The 14214-nt window shown below is 33.7% G+C and overlaps 1 protein-coding gene across 1 annotated transcript in view; it reads right to left on the bottom strand.

The window, feature by feature from the left end:
* STAG1 (stromal antigen 1) overlaps positions 1–14214 on the bottom strand; it is a 327021-nt gene that overhangs the window by 220271 nt on the left and 92536 nt on the right. Inside the window, exons 2-3 of the mRNA XM_032487978.1 lie at positions 8976–9087; positions 4888–4990 (exon numbers count right to left, since the gene is read on the bottom strand). Coding sequence (XP_032343869.1) covers positions 4888–4990; positions 8976–9004 — 132 coding nt within the window. The 5' untranslated portion in view covers positions 9005–9087. The remainder of the gene's footprint in view (positions 1–4887; positions 4991–8975; positions 9088–14214) is intronic.

The raw sequence follows: 14214 nt of genomic DNA, 5'->3' as shown, positions 1-14214 counted from the left end.
TAGAAAAAGTGGTAATGATGAATAGGCAATTCAGAAAAGAAACAAATGACCAATATTTCAGAATATATTGATGAAATGTTACAGCACTTAAAAATTAGAAAAGATTTAACAATTAGTACATGCAACGCAACAGTAAGATGGGTAACACCATTTATTTTGCTTTGTGAAAGGTAAATCGATAATACACATCAAAAACTTTCAAAACATATGGCATATCTTTTGACTAAACAACTCTACTTATAAGAATGTACTGTAAAAAACATCTATGGCTCTAGAGTAAAATATATTTGTGAGATAGTTTATGTCAGCATGATTTTGAAAAAATTTTAACATAAATGGTAAACAATAGGGGACTAATTAAATAAATTAAATAATTCAATACAGAATACTATGCAGCCATTAAATTATGTAAAGTATGTAACTGATATCATGAAATTTATAATATTCTAAACAAAAGTATCAAATAATTTAGAATATCCAATTTTTATAAATAAATTCACCTGGTAATCTCTCCTTCTAACAGTCACTGTTAATACTTTATTGTGTATGCTACGCTCCATCTTCTTTCTATGTGTATGTATACACAAAAGTAAAAATTGTGTTTCCTTTTATATACTTCTCCTATTCAGTCTAGGCAAATATAAAAGTTAAACAATGTTTAGAACGAAAGTGTTGGTTCTCACTTAAATCAAACAAAAAGACCAAAATCCCTAATAAAACATTAAATCATAGACTCAAGACAGGTTAGGTTACTGATGTGCTGATTTACATGACAACTGAAAGCAACATGACATCTGGGACTAGATTCTGAACCACGAAAAAAAAAATTTTTTTTCTTTTACTTAGGGCATTATTAAGACATTGGGCAAAATCTGAATGAAGTATATGTAGATAAGATCAGTATTATAACAATATTTTCCTGATTTTCAAACTTGTTCTGTGGTTGTATAGGAGAATATCCTTGATTTTAAGGAAATGTATACTAAAACATTAGGAGGAAAGCGGCATCACATTTGCAACTTACTCTCAAAGAGTTAAAAAGTAATTATTGGTATATGATACAGATTTATATATATAAATTTATATTTACACTTATATGTGTCTCTGTATATACAGAGAGAAAAAATATGATAAAGCAAATTGATTAACATTTTGACAATCTGCATGAAGAATCTGCGTAAGAATTCTCTGTAGAATTCTTGAAACTCTTCTGTGTCTGAAATTATTTTAAAATAAAAACAAATTTAAACACTTAAAAAAATGAATGATTAAATAAAATTAAAAACCATTCATTTATTATTCAATAAACCCTTACTGAAAGTCAAACACTCGGTATATGGCAGAAAACAAAACAGATAAAAATCCCTGTCTTCGTACAGCTTACCTTCCAGCAGGGGAAGATAGACAAAAAGTAAATAAAAAGTGTATACTATGCTAGACGCCAGTAAGTGCTGTGAAGAAAGGGGAACACACACACACACACACACACACACACACACACACACGGAATATGGGGATAGTAAGTCTCCTTGTGAAGGATGAAATATTTGCAGTTCTAGATACCATCCTTAAGGAAGGCCCCAATGAGAAGATAACACAGGGCCCTGAGACAAGAAACACATCTGACAGGTTTCAGCAAAAATATGTGATGGTGGCTTAATCCAGTGTTGTAGTAGAAAACTGACGCAATTTGCAAATCAATCAGCAGAATTCGGTCATAGTCCAGACAAAGGCTGAGAAAGACTGAAGAATAACTGCAAAGTTTATAGCCTGAGCAACCAGAGATATGAAGTTGCCACTACAGAAAAGACGTGAGCAGGCAATAGGAAGCTTGAAAGTGTTTTTTTTTTTTTTTAACCAAAAAACAAAAAACCACCTTGAGCCCATTAAATATCTAAATGAAGATTCTCAGTGGGCACCTGGATATGAGTCTGGAGTCCAGGGGTAAAGTCCAGGCTGGACACATAAATCTGGGTGACATAAGCTTAGAGATGGTATTTAAAGTCATGAACCTGGACATGATCACCAAGGGAGTATTGTGTAGACAGAGAAAATCATGCCCATTATTTGCTAATACAATCACAGAGTTCAAATAAACATGACAATCTATAGTGTTTATTTAGAGAATTATTAATCATTTGGGTATAGAACTATTATAATAATAACAAATATGAATTAGGACATCTGCAAAATAAGAGTGCTTTAATAAGAAACAGAAGTCTCTGAAATAATTGTATACTGAGAAGGAATACCAAAAAAATGAGATGTTTCCTGAGAATTTAGAAATAAGAAAAACAATAATGTCCAACACAGACATCCTCATACTATATGTTTTGACTAAGTAAATTAATAAAACCAACGGTCCATGAAGTCCTCTTAAAAAGTACCAAAAGTATTAAAATAGCTGAACAAAGAGTGTGTCAATTGAAACTTGGAATTGTTCAAAATGGAGCCAGTTGACAGAAAATGTCCAAGGAATCTTCAGAACAGGTACTATGGCTTAAACTGAAATCTGATCATTCTGACAATTATACCTCTCAATATTAATTAACAGCTTGGCATTTTGGCATTCTTAAGAGAAAAGAGTTAGGGAGTTAGGCTATGAATTCAAATCCCAGGTGTTACTTATGTGATATTATGACTTTGGGCAAAAATACCACTTTCTATTTTTGTTTTCCACTTTGTAAACTGCATATAAGACCTATTTCACAGTACTGGTGTGAGTATCAAATGACATAAAAAGCACCAGCTCAGTGCATAGCCCAGAGTAGAAACTCAGGAAGTTCTGTTTCCAAGATCAAGAAATAGGCCTGAGTCATGTGGAAGAATAGACAGCCATGTGAACTAATGAGTGTGAAAATATGGACTAAAGTCTAACACAAATCTCTACAATACTACTATCCTACCTTGGGTGACATTCTTTCAATTTTATAAACATGGGATGAACATGCACTATTTACCTGCTAGATTATGTAGTAGCAATTTCGCTAAAAATATAGTATTTCCAACCACAGGAGTTAAGCATTTGGATACGCAAAAGGATATAGACTACTTTGCACCAAGGAAAGCAAAATATTACATGGATGGAGCTGTAGACACCGCAAAATTAGATTCTAAAGAATAATACAATAGCCTGTAGAGGGTGATAAATTCTCTTTAGGGCGGAGGGTGTGGGGGAAGAAACAAGAGCTTTCTTGAAGAAGATAGCTCTTAGTCTGAATCTTTAAGAGTTTTAATTAGAGGGAAACAAATTCAAGTAAGCAACCATGTAGGCAGTTTACCCTACTAACTTCAAGCAAGTTTAGTCTTATTTCCAATTGTGTACCTATAACCTATGAATTCTACAGAAAGCAATGTAACTTGCCTACAGTATTAGAAAAATTGTAACAACAGTAAGGGGAACTATAATAGTCCCCAGCTTCTAAGTGCAAGACGCTTCATTTTTCCCAAAATGTTTCTGTAAGGAACATGGTACCACCAAACACTTCTACTAAATTGAGAAGGATTATAAAGAGTGATTATAATACGTGTCTTTTCCTCCACAATTTTTTTCCTTTTAAGTAAATGTGGAGGATAAAAGCAAGTATAGAGAAAACTGGAAGTCATCCTACTATCCCTTGTTTTGTTGTTATTAGATCGTCCTAGAAAAGTAAAAGGTATGAAGTTTCATTGAAGCTAATTAAAAATTGTGGCAAACAGATAAATATTGATGAAACAGCAATAACACAAAAAAAATTTTAAGTCACTAAAAAGGACACATACATAATAACTGGTTAAATAAGACAGACATCAATCGCAATAGGTAGATCATGATTCAAATCAACAAATTACCTTTATTAGATGAGAGTATTTATAAAATGATTATAAACTTTAAATTTGTTATTTGGTGATGTTAATAAAATACTGTTATCTTGCAATATGATAATGATATTGGGGTGATGTTTAAAAGAGAGAGAGCAAGCCCTTATCTTTTAGAGATACATTGTGAAATATTTAAAGATGGAATGAAGTCTAGAATGACCTTCAAATGTAACACGGGAAAGAAAGAATGCGGTGGACAGATTAAACAAGACTGGCCATTACTTGAAAACTGCTGTAGCTGGGTATATAGAGGGTTTATTATACTATTATGTCTCCTATAAAAGAAGGCTAAAATTTTCCATAATCAGAACTCTTATAAAATAAAATTTTGAAACTGCTAATAGCCAATCACATCATAAAGGTAAGTGATGTAAAACAATACAAGCCTTAACCCACTGCCACATGGATACTGCTGTCTCTAACAGTTTATGCCACCTTCAGTTAAATGATGACTGCTGTACTCAGAACACATAAAGATATCCCTCAAAGTAAGGATACCTAGTGCTCTTCTAAACTTCTTTACCATGTATCAATGAGAGTATCATCTGAGACTGGACCCAAATACCACCAAAATGCACACTCAGGAGCTCATAAGAAATCAGAGTTGCAGCTAAAAATAAAAAGCAGGGAAAACATGAAAACAAATATATGTATGTATATGCATGACTGGGACACTGTGCTGCACACCAGAGATCAACACATTGTAACGGACTATACTTCAAAAATATAAAAATTTTAAAAAAAAGTAGGGAAATCATAACTACCCACACACAGCTCATTCCACATTGATTATCTTCTGTCTTCACATGGACCACTATTCATTTACAAGAGAAAAATAGAAAGTAAAAAAGAAACTGCAATTAATCTCCTTTTTCTGACCACTTCCAAGCAAGGTTTCCAAGAATTTCTAATGTGTCAGGGAGATTTTTTTAAAATGTTAATAATACTAGAACTAACAAACAGCTCATATCAAGCCCCTTTACTTGGTAACCATTATAGGAACAAAGAAGACACGTATATACATACTGGAGGCCGGCCAGGTCGACCTCTTTTTCTTTTTCCTTTGACCTCTGTTTCTTCAAGTTCACTGCCAGCATCAGAATGGGCAGTAGTTTCATTAGTTGAATCCCTAGAAAATATGATACATTATTTTAGTAAACAAACTAATTCTTCAATATAAAAAGATAAGGGCTTAGGAGGAATTTTATTCATTTTATACAATAATGAAAATGTGCTAGTAAATGTTTAACAACTGGCTCCTTAAAAAAATATATGCACATAAATTACTAGAAATGTTACCAATAAAAAGGATGCATAGTACACAACTCACAAATAATAATAAAATAAATATTATTCTTTATTGTAAACTCTACACAGCTAATTAATTCATATAAAACGATTTTGATGATTTTGCCAAACTCTTGTATCCATAGCTAACCTGTTTTGGCAGCTGATGAACAAGTAAGAGTTTTGACATGAAAGGCAGTTGATACCTTTGTTCATGTTAATGAACAGAATGCAACTGAAATGACAAAGACATTTGTTGGAACTTGACTTCACTGGTAAATGGTGTAAGCAACTTCTTTACTGAATTGGATACATAATAGTTCTTGAACACTAGAAGAACACTTCTTTAATTTTTTGTGGTATCATAATATGAGTACAGACCTGATACACATTTAATCAGCATTAACAATTTCTGTACCACTTTACTGAGTACACAGACAAATAACAAAACAATAAATTAAGCCCTGATTTGTAGTGCTTGCTGATTTGCATAATGTGAATACTCCCACCACAGCCAAATTCAAATTACGAACAGGACATCACCAAACACAGAGTTGAGAAATAATTAACAGTAATAATTAGCACATTATTTAAAAGTATTTCCACCATACAGATACAATCGGTATAAATGAGAACCTCAAGAGTGTTGAAAATAGTAACATAACATAATTAGGACATATCTATATTTTAATTTTTAAAATTGAAATTAATAGGAATTTGCCATACAAATACATAGGATTCCCGAATGGTACTCCATAATATGTACAAAATTTATGTAACTATTTCCCTATATATGAGCACTTAGATTGTCTTAGTTTTGAACTACTACAAACAGAGCTGAAACAATTGTCCTTGTACATTAACTTTTACTACACATCAACAAATCTCTCTCTCTAGAATACACAGAATGCTGAGTCAAGGCATATGCAAATTCAAACATCAACCAACAGCTTTACAAAAACCCTGCACATGGCTAGTGTCTACATTTATAAGACTATTGGACATAAGTGAAGAATCAAATCAGATCTTATAAAATGATTCTTTTGCTCTCTAAAACTGTCTAAATTCTGTCTGCCTCTATAATCACTCTATTAGTTCAAGTTATCAAGTTATCACCATCTCTGGCCTAGATACTACAACACCTTCTTACTAATAGGACTCCCTGCTTCTTCAGTTGCCCTTCCAATCTAATCACTATACTGCACTAAGACTGATTTTCTAACTATATATCTTATTACTTCTCCCCCACAGTTAAAACCCTACAGTGGCTTCCTCCTGCTTCAAGGGAAAAAAAAAAATTAAAACAACACCTCAAAACTCTTAATATAAGTTAGCAGGTCCTTAAATCATACAGCCCCACTCTACTCATAAGCCTTATCTCACCCTCCTCTCCATCTTCAATCCTGAAAATAGAAAAATAACAGCTTTACTTCAGTCCCTCAAACATGCCATGATTCCTCCTACCTTGGGTTCTTTGCACATGCCATTCCTTCAATCTGGAATTAATACCCTGAGATCCCTTCTTCTCCTCCCCAGATTCCCTCCACTTCAGATTTAAGATCCACATCTCTTCCTTAGAAAAGTAGACTAAATCAAGGCATGTGTTAAAATTCTCATAAAATCCTCTAGTTTACCTTCATAGCACTGATGGCAGTTTACATCGACTTATTTGCCATTAGTTGATTAGTTTCTATCTATATAAGTTCATGGCCACAAGGACTGAGTCTCTTCCACTTGCTTTTGCTCCCCAGTTCCTTGTACTACAATATTTGGTGGAATATATAAATATGATAATATTAAAATTGATAATATTTGATGATGATTAATAGTAAACAGCACTAAGGTGATAAAATTCTGCTAATAATAACTAAACAAGGCAAGACATAATGTCTAATGTCTCCATTACAAAAACCATTACTGAATTGAACATTAACAACTGCTAAATCAAAAGATTTGTTTGTTTCTGAAGAGACTTTAGAATTAATTTCTAATATATTATCTTCACTTTACAAATGACAGAAACTGAAGTTTACAAATACTAAGAGACATACCACATTTCCTTTCACCTACAATGTAGATATGGTATTGGTGGATGAGCAGATTAAGCAAGATAATATATGCTGCTAATGCACCTGGCAAAATCCTCAGAAAACTGTATGTCTTCAATAAATTCTTCTTAGATTTCAACTTGACCAAGACTACTATCTCCAGCTCACAGACTGAAAGCAAATTTCATTTACCCACCTCACAGATTGCTACTATCCACTACCATATTGTATGTTTACATTTTTATGAAAAAAATTCCGTTATCCACAAAACATGACATTAAATATCCTATCCATGCAATCTCTATTTAAATACAATCCAGTTAACTACAACCTATGTTTCATATTTAATCAAAGAGTATTTACTACGGGTCTCCCTAATACCCAGCAATGTGCTAGGAGCTGGCCATACATACATAAGGCACAAAGGGAAAAACAGTAAGAAAGGATTGTAAAATATGTTAAGCATGGTGCTATATTAAAAGGGAAAAGTATGACAGGAACCTACCCAATTTTGAGGAGTCAGTGGGGCTTTGTTGGAGGCATATCTCAGCTAACACCCACAGGACTACTGAGTTGGCCAGGTAAGGAAAGAGGCACGCAGGCATTGCAAGCAGAATGAAGAAAAACAAAAGTACAAAGAAAAATACTATACAGAGACCTCCAAACTAAGTATTATGTTCAAGTTAAGGAGTAATAAAGAGACTTGAAGTAAGTAAATAGAAAGAGTTTGAATTGTACCTCCTATATTTGAACAAAAAGAGGAAGGTAGGTATTGACAGTTTTCAGCAGGTGAAGTAATTTGGACAGATTTTTGCCTTAGAGTTCTGAAGGAAAAACAGAAGGCCAGGATATCAGTTGGAAGGCGACTACAGTCTCTTGGAAAAAACTAATATAAATGAACTGGGACTATAAGAATATATAAATAACTATATAAACTGTTGGTCATTTTCATTATATCTAAAGCATTGTTATCATACAGGATCACAGAAGGCAGATTCCTAATTTGTATTTAAATAACACCTATTAAAGAAAAAGTATCTTGGAGTACGCTTTCCCAAGAATCCAAAATAAGACCAAATTCAATATTAAATTCTAGATGTGTCCTACAATGCCAACAGATCTAATGAGATGCCACCAGAAATGCCAACCACAACCACTAACCACAATCTCAGTCTCAGAGAAAAGCAGCTCAGCATGGGTGTGAGGAGGTTAGACGCACAGTGTGATACAGGATAGGGATGTCTACAAACTTTTTTGGTAAATAGCCAAATGAAATATTTATGCTCTGCAGGCAACTCATTTCTCTATCATAGCTTTTTTTTTGGAGGGGGGAGGGGCTTACCTATTTATTTATTTTTAGGAGAGGTACTGAGAATTGAACTCAGGACCTTGTGTATGCTAAGCATGCACTCTTACCTCTTGAGCTATATTCTACCTCTCGCTCTATCACAACTTGTAGCACAAAAGTGGTCATATTCTGCAAAGGCATTAGTGTTCCAATAAAACTATATTTACAAAAATAGCATGCCAGATTTGGTCCATGGTCATAGTTTGTTGATACCTCATATAAGACAGTAACATGTTTTTTTTTTTTGTTTAGTAACACAGAACATACTGATATTACAATAGCAATGAACAAGGTAATTACACACTCTAGTTCCTTGATTTTAAACACATTGCCCAATATCAAAGAACATATTTGATGTGTCTCATTAATGAGACAAATTGGATGTAGAAAAGTATTATACATATTTTTTAAAAAGCTGTAATAATACTTACTGTAGCACTGGTAACTCTGAAGTAATCATTGCTGTAAAGGTCTTTCCACTATGGAGCAAAAGAATCAAGTGCTGTACAACTCAAAACTTTGTAAAAAACCTCTACGGCAATCCTGTTAATTAAAAAAAAAAGAAAGAAAAAAATTATTTTTTTCAGCTTTACTGAGGTTTAATTGACAAAATTCTAAGATATTTACAATGTGATGATTTGACATACAGAGACACTGTGAAGGGCTTCCCCAACTGAGTTAATTAATATCACCTCACATACTTACTTTTTTTTGGTCCAAATATTTAAGTTCTACTCTCTTAGCAAATTCCAGTTATACAAAACAGTGATATTAACTACAGTCACTATATTACTCATCAGATCCACAGACCATATTAATTTATAACAAAGATCGTATGCTTTTACCAACCTCTCCCTACTTCCCCTACCACATGGCCCCTGGCAACCATTTTCTACTATTCTTTTTATGAATTCCTTTTTTTTTCTTTTTAAAGATTCCACGTATAAGTGATTCCATGTGATACCTGTCTTTCTCTGTCTGGCTCATTTCACTTAGCATAATGCCCTCCAGGTTAATTCATGTTGTCAAATAACAAGATTTCCGTTGTTTTTTTTTTTAAGACTAAGTAATACTCCAATGTGTGTGTGCATGCAAATGTATCTGTGTACATACATACACACAAACAGGTGTAAGTGCACGCGTGCGCGCGCACACACACACACATCCAGGTTTTCTTTATTCATATGTTTGCAAACACTTAAGGTTGTGTCCCAGACCTCGGTTACGGTGAATGATGCTGCTATGAACATGGATGGGAGTACATCTATCTCTTTGGCACAACAGTTCTTTTGGATATATACTCAGAAATAAGATTGCTATATAATATGGTAGTTTTATTTTTAATTATCTGAAGAACCTCCACAGTGTTTTCCATAGAGGCTGTACCAGTTTACATTTATACCAACAGTGCACAAGGGTTCTGTCTTGTCCACATCCTCAACCAAAATACGTATCTTATCTTTTGGGTCAAAGATATCCTAACACAGGTGTGAGATGATATCTCATTATGGCTCTGATATGCATTTCCCTGATGATTAGTGATGCTGAGTACCTTTCCATGTAGCTTTTGGTTATTTATGTATACTTTCTTTGGAAAAATGTCTATTTAGGTCTTTTGGAAAAGAAAATTATTTTAAAATAAAATGAATATGCCACAAAATATAGACTATAATCAATCTGTACTACCAGCAATCACATTCTTTGGTATTTACTCAAACGAACTGAAAAAGATGTTTCCAGCAGCTTTATTCAAAACTGTCACACAGGAAAGAAATGTCCTTTAGGATGTGAACAGATAAATTGTGGTACATGCAGACAATGTAATATTATTTAGCACTTAAGAAATAAGCTATCGAAGAGCTCATACCAATCCTTCTCAAACTCTTCCAAAAGACTGAAGAGGAGAGAACACTCCTAAACTCATTCATGAAGCCACTATCACCCTGATACCAAAGCCAGACAAAGATACTACCAAAAAAGAAAGCTATAGGCCAGTATCGTTGATGAATACAGATGCAAAAATCCTCAACAAAATATTAGCAAACAATCCAACATCACATAAAAAAGATCATACACCATGATCAAGCTGGATTCATCCCAGAGACACAAGGATGGTTCAACATACACAAATCAATGTGATACATCACATCAACAAGAGAAAGGACAAAAATCACATGATCGTCTCAACAGATGCAGAAAAAGCAACTGATAAAATTCAACACCCATTTATGATAAAAACTCTTACCAAAGTGGGTATAGAGGGAACATATCTCAACATAATAAAAGCTATTTATGACAAACCTACAGCCAGCATAATATTCAACAGTGAAAAGCTGGAAGTCTTCTCCCTAAAATCTGGAACAAGACAAGGATGTCCACTCTCACCACTTCTATTTAATATAGTATTGGAAGTCCTAGCCATAGCAATCAGACAAGAGAAAGAAATAAAAGGTATCTAAATTGGAAGAGAAGAGGTAAAATTATCATTACATGTGGATGACATGATACTATATATATAGAAAACCCTAAAGCTTCCACACAAAAACTACTAGAGCTGATAAAAGGATTTGGCAAGGTAGCAGGATATAAGATTAATGTACAGAAATCAGTGGCATTTCTTTACACTAACAATGAAATATTAGAAAATGAAGGTAAAGAGACAATCTTTTTCAAAATTGCACCCAAAAAAGGAAACACTTAGGAATAAATCTGACCAACAAAGTGAAAGACTTATATGTGGAGAACGACAAAACACTGATTAAGGAAATTAAAGATGACTTTAAGAAATGGAAAGATATCCCATGTTCTTGGATTGGAAGTATTAATATTGTTAAAATGGCCACACTACCCAAAGCAATCTACAGATTTAATGAGATCCTTATCAAATTACCCAGGACATTTTTCACAGAATTAGAACAAATAATCCTCAAATTTATATGGAATCACACAAGACCCAGAATTGCCAAGGCATTACTGAAGAAAAAGAACCAAGCTGGAGGAATAACCCTCCCAGACTTCAGACAATACTACAGAGCTACAGTCATCAAAACAGCGTGGTATTGGTAAAAAAAAAAAAACAGACATACGGATCAATGGAACAGAACAGAGCCCAGAAATAAATCCACAAACTTAAACATAAGATAAGACACTATAAAGCTCCTGGAAGAAAACATAGGCAAAACTTCTCTGATATAAATCTCAACAATTTTCTCCTAGGGCAATCTACCCAAGTAATAGAAATAAAAGCAAAAATAAACAAATAGGATCTAATCAAACTAAGAAGTTTTCACACAGCAAAAGAAACCATAAGCAAAACAAAAAGACAACCTAAGGAATGGGAGAAGATTATTGCAAAAGATGAGACTGATAAGGGCTTAATTTCCAGAATATATAAACAGTTTCATACAATGTCATAAGAAAAAAACAAATAACCCAATCCAAAAGTGGGCAGAAGACCTAAACAAGCAATTCTCCAATGAAGACATACAAAGTGCCAATGGACACATGAAAAAATGCTCAATAATCACTAATTATTAGAGAAATGCAAATCAAAACTACAATGAGGTATCACCTCACACCAGTCATAATGGCCATCATTCAAAAAGTCCATGCACAATAAATGGTGGAGAGGGTGTGGAGAAAAGGGAACCCTCCTACACTGTTGGTAGGAATGTAGTTTGGTGCAGCCATTGTGGAAAACAGAATGGAGATTCCTCAGAAGACTGAAAACAGACTTACCATATGATCCATCAATCCCACTCCTGGGCATATATCCAGAGGGAACCTTAATTCAGAAAGATACATGCACCCAAAGTTCAGAGCAGCACTATTTACAATAGCCAAGACATGGAAACAACATAAATGTTCATCAACAGATGACTGGAAAAAGAAGTTGTGGTATATTTATACAATGGACTACTACTCAGTCATAAAAATAATAAAATGCCATTTACAGTAACATGGATGGACCTGGAGAATGTCATTCTAAGTGAAGTAAGCTAGAAAGAGAAAGAAAAATACCGAATGATATCACTTATATGTGGAATCTTAAAAAATAGACAAACTTACATTCACAAAACAGAAACAGACTCACAGACATAGAAAACAAGTATGGTTACTGGGAGGGGAAAACGGTGAGCAGGGATAAACTGGGAGTTCGAGATTTGCAGACACTAACTACCATATATAAAATAGATAAATGACAAGTTTATACTGTATAGCACAGGGAACTATATTCAATATCTTGTAGCAACTTATGATTAAAAAGAATATGAAAACAAATATACGTATGTTCCTATATGTTTGAACTATTGTGCTGTACACCAGAAACTGACACAACATTGTAAATTGACTATACTTCAATAAAAAATAATTAAAAAAAAAAAAAAGGAATGAGCTATCAAGCCAGGAAAAGACATGCAGAAAGCTCAAAGGCATATTATTAACTGAAAGTAGCAAATGTGAAATCACTACATAATATATGATTTTGTTTTTGTTTTGGGGGTTTTAAAAATTCTTTTAAACTCTTTTTTATTGAAGTATAGTCAGTGTACAATGCTTAGTCAATTGCTGGTGTACAGCATGTTTCAGTAACACACCCATACATACATATATTCCTTTTCAGTATAGGTTACTATAAGATACTGAATATAGTTCCCTGTGCTATACAGTATAAACTTGTGGTTTATGTATTTTATATATAGTAGTTAGTATCTGCAAATCTCAAACTCTCAATTTATCCCTTCCCACCCCCTTTCAACCCTGGTAACCGTAAGTTCATTCTCTATGTCTGTAAGTTTATTTCTGTTTTGTAAATAAGTTCATTTGTGTCCTTTTCTGTTTCAGATTTCACATATGAGTGATATCATATGGTATTTTTCTTTTTCTGGCTTACTTCACTTAGAATGATGATCTCCAGGTCCATCCACATTGCTGCCAATGGCATTATTTCATTCTTTTTTATGTCTAAGCATTATTCCATTGTGTGTGTGTGTGTGTGTGTGTGTGTGTGTGTGTTCTGTTGATGGACATTTAGGTTGTTTTCATGTCTTGGCTATTATAAATAGTGCTGCTGTGGATGTTGGGGTGCATGTGTCTTTTCAAATTATAGTTTTCTCCAGATATATGCCCAGGAGTGGGATTGATGGATTATAAGGTAAGCCTGTTTCTAGTTTTTTAAGGAACCTCCATACTGCCCTCCATAGTGGTTATACCAATTTACATTGCCCACCAACAGTGTAGGAGGGTTCCCTTTTCTCCACAGCCTCTACAACATTTACTGTTTGTGGACTTTTGAATGATGGTCACTCTGACTGGTGTGAGGTGATACCTCACTGTAGTTTTGACTTGCATTTCTCTAATAATTAGCATTGTTGAGCACCTTTTCATATGCTTGCTGGCCATCTGAATGTCTTCTTTGGATAAATGTCTGTTTAGGTCTTCTGCCCATTTTTTGATTGGGTTGCTTTTTTTTTTTAATATTAAGCTGTATGAGCTATGTGCCTATTTTGGAAATTAGTCCCTTATTGCTTACATCATTTGCAAATATTTTCTCCCATTCTATAGGTTGTCTTTCCATTTTGTTGATGGTATCCTTAGCTATGCAAAAGTTTTTAAGATTAATTAGGTCCCATTTGTTTATTTTTGCTTTTATTTACATTACTCTACGAG

This window comes from Camelus ferus, chromosome 1, assembly GCF_009834535.1.
Source record: "Camelus ferus isolate YT-003-E chromosome 1, BCGSAC_Cfer_1.0, whole genome shotgun sequence".
Classification (NCBI taxonomy): Eukaryota; Metazoa; Chordata; class Mammalia; order Artiodactyla; family Camelidae; genus Camelus; species Camelus ferus.
Note: the sequence above shows the minus strand (reverse complement) of the source record. Positions and strands in the feature narration are given on the sequence as shown.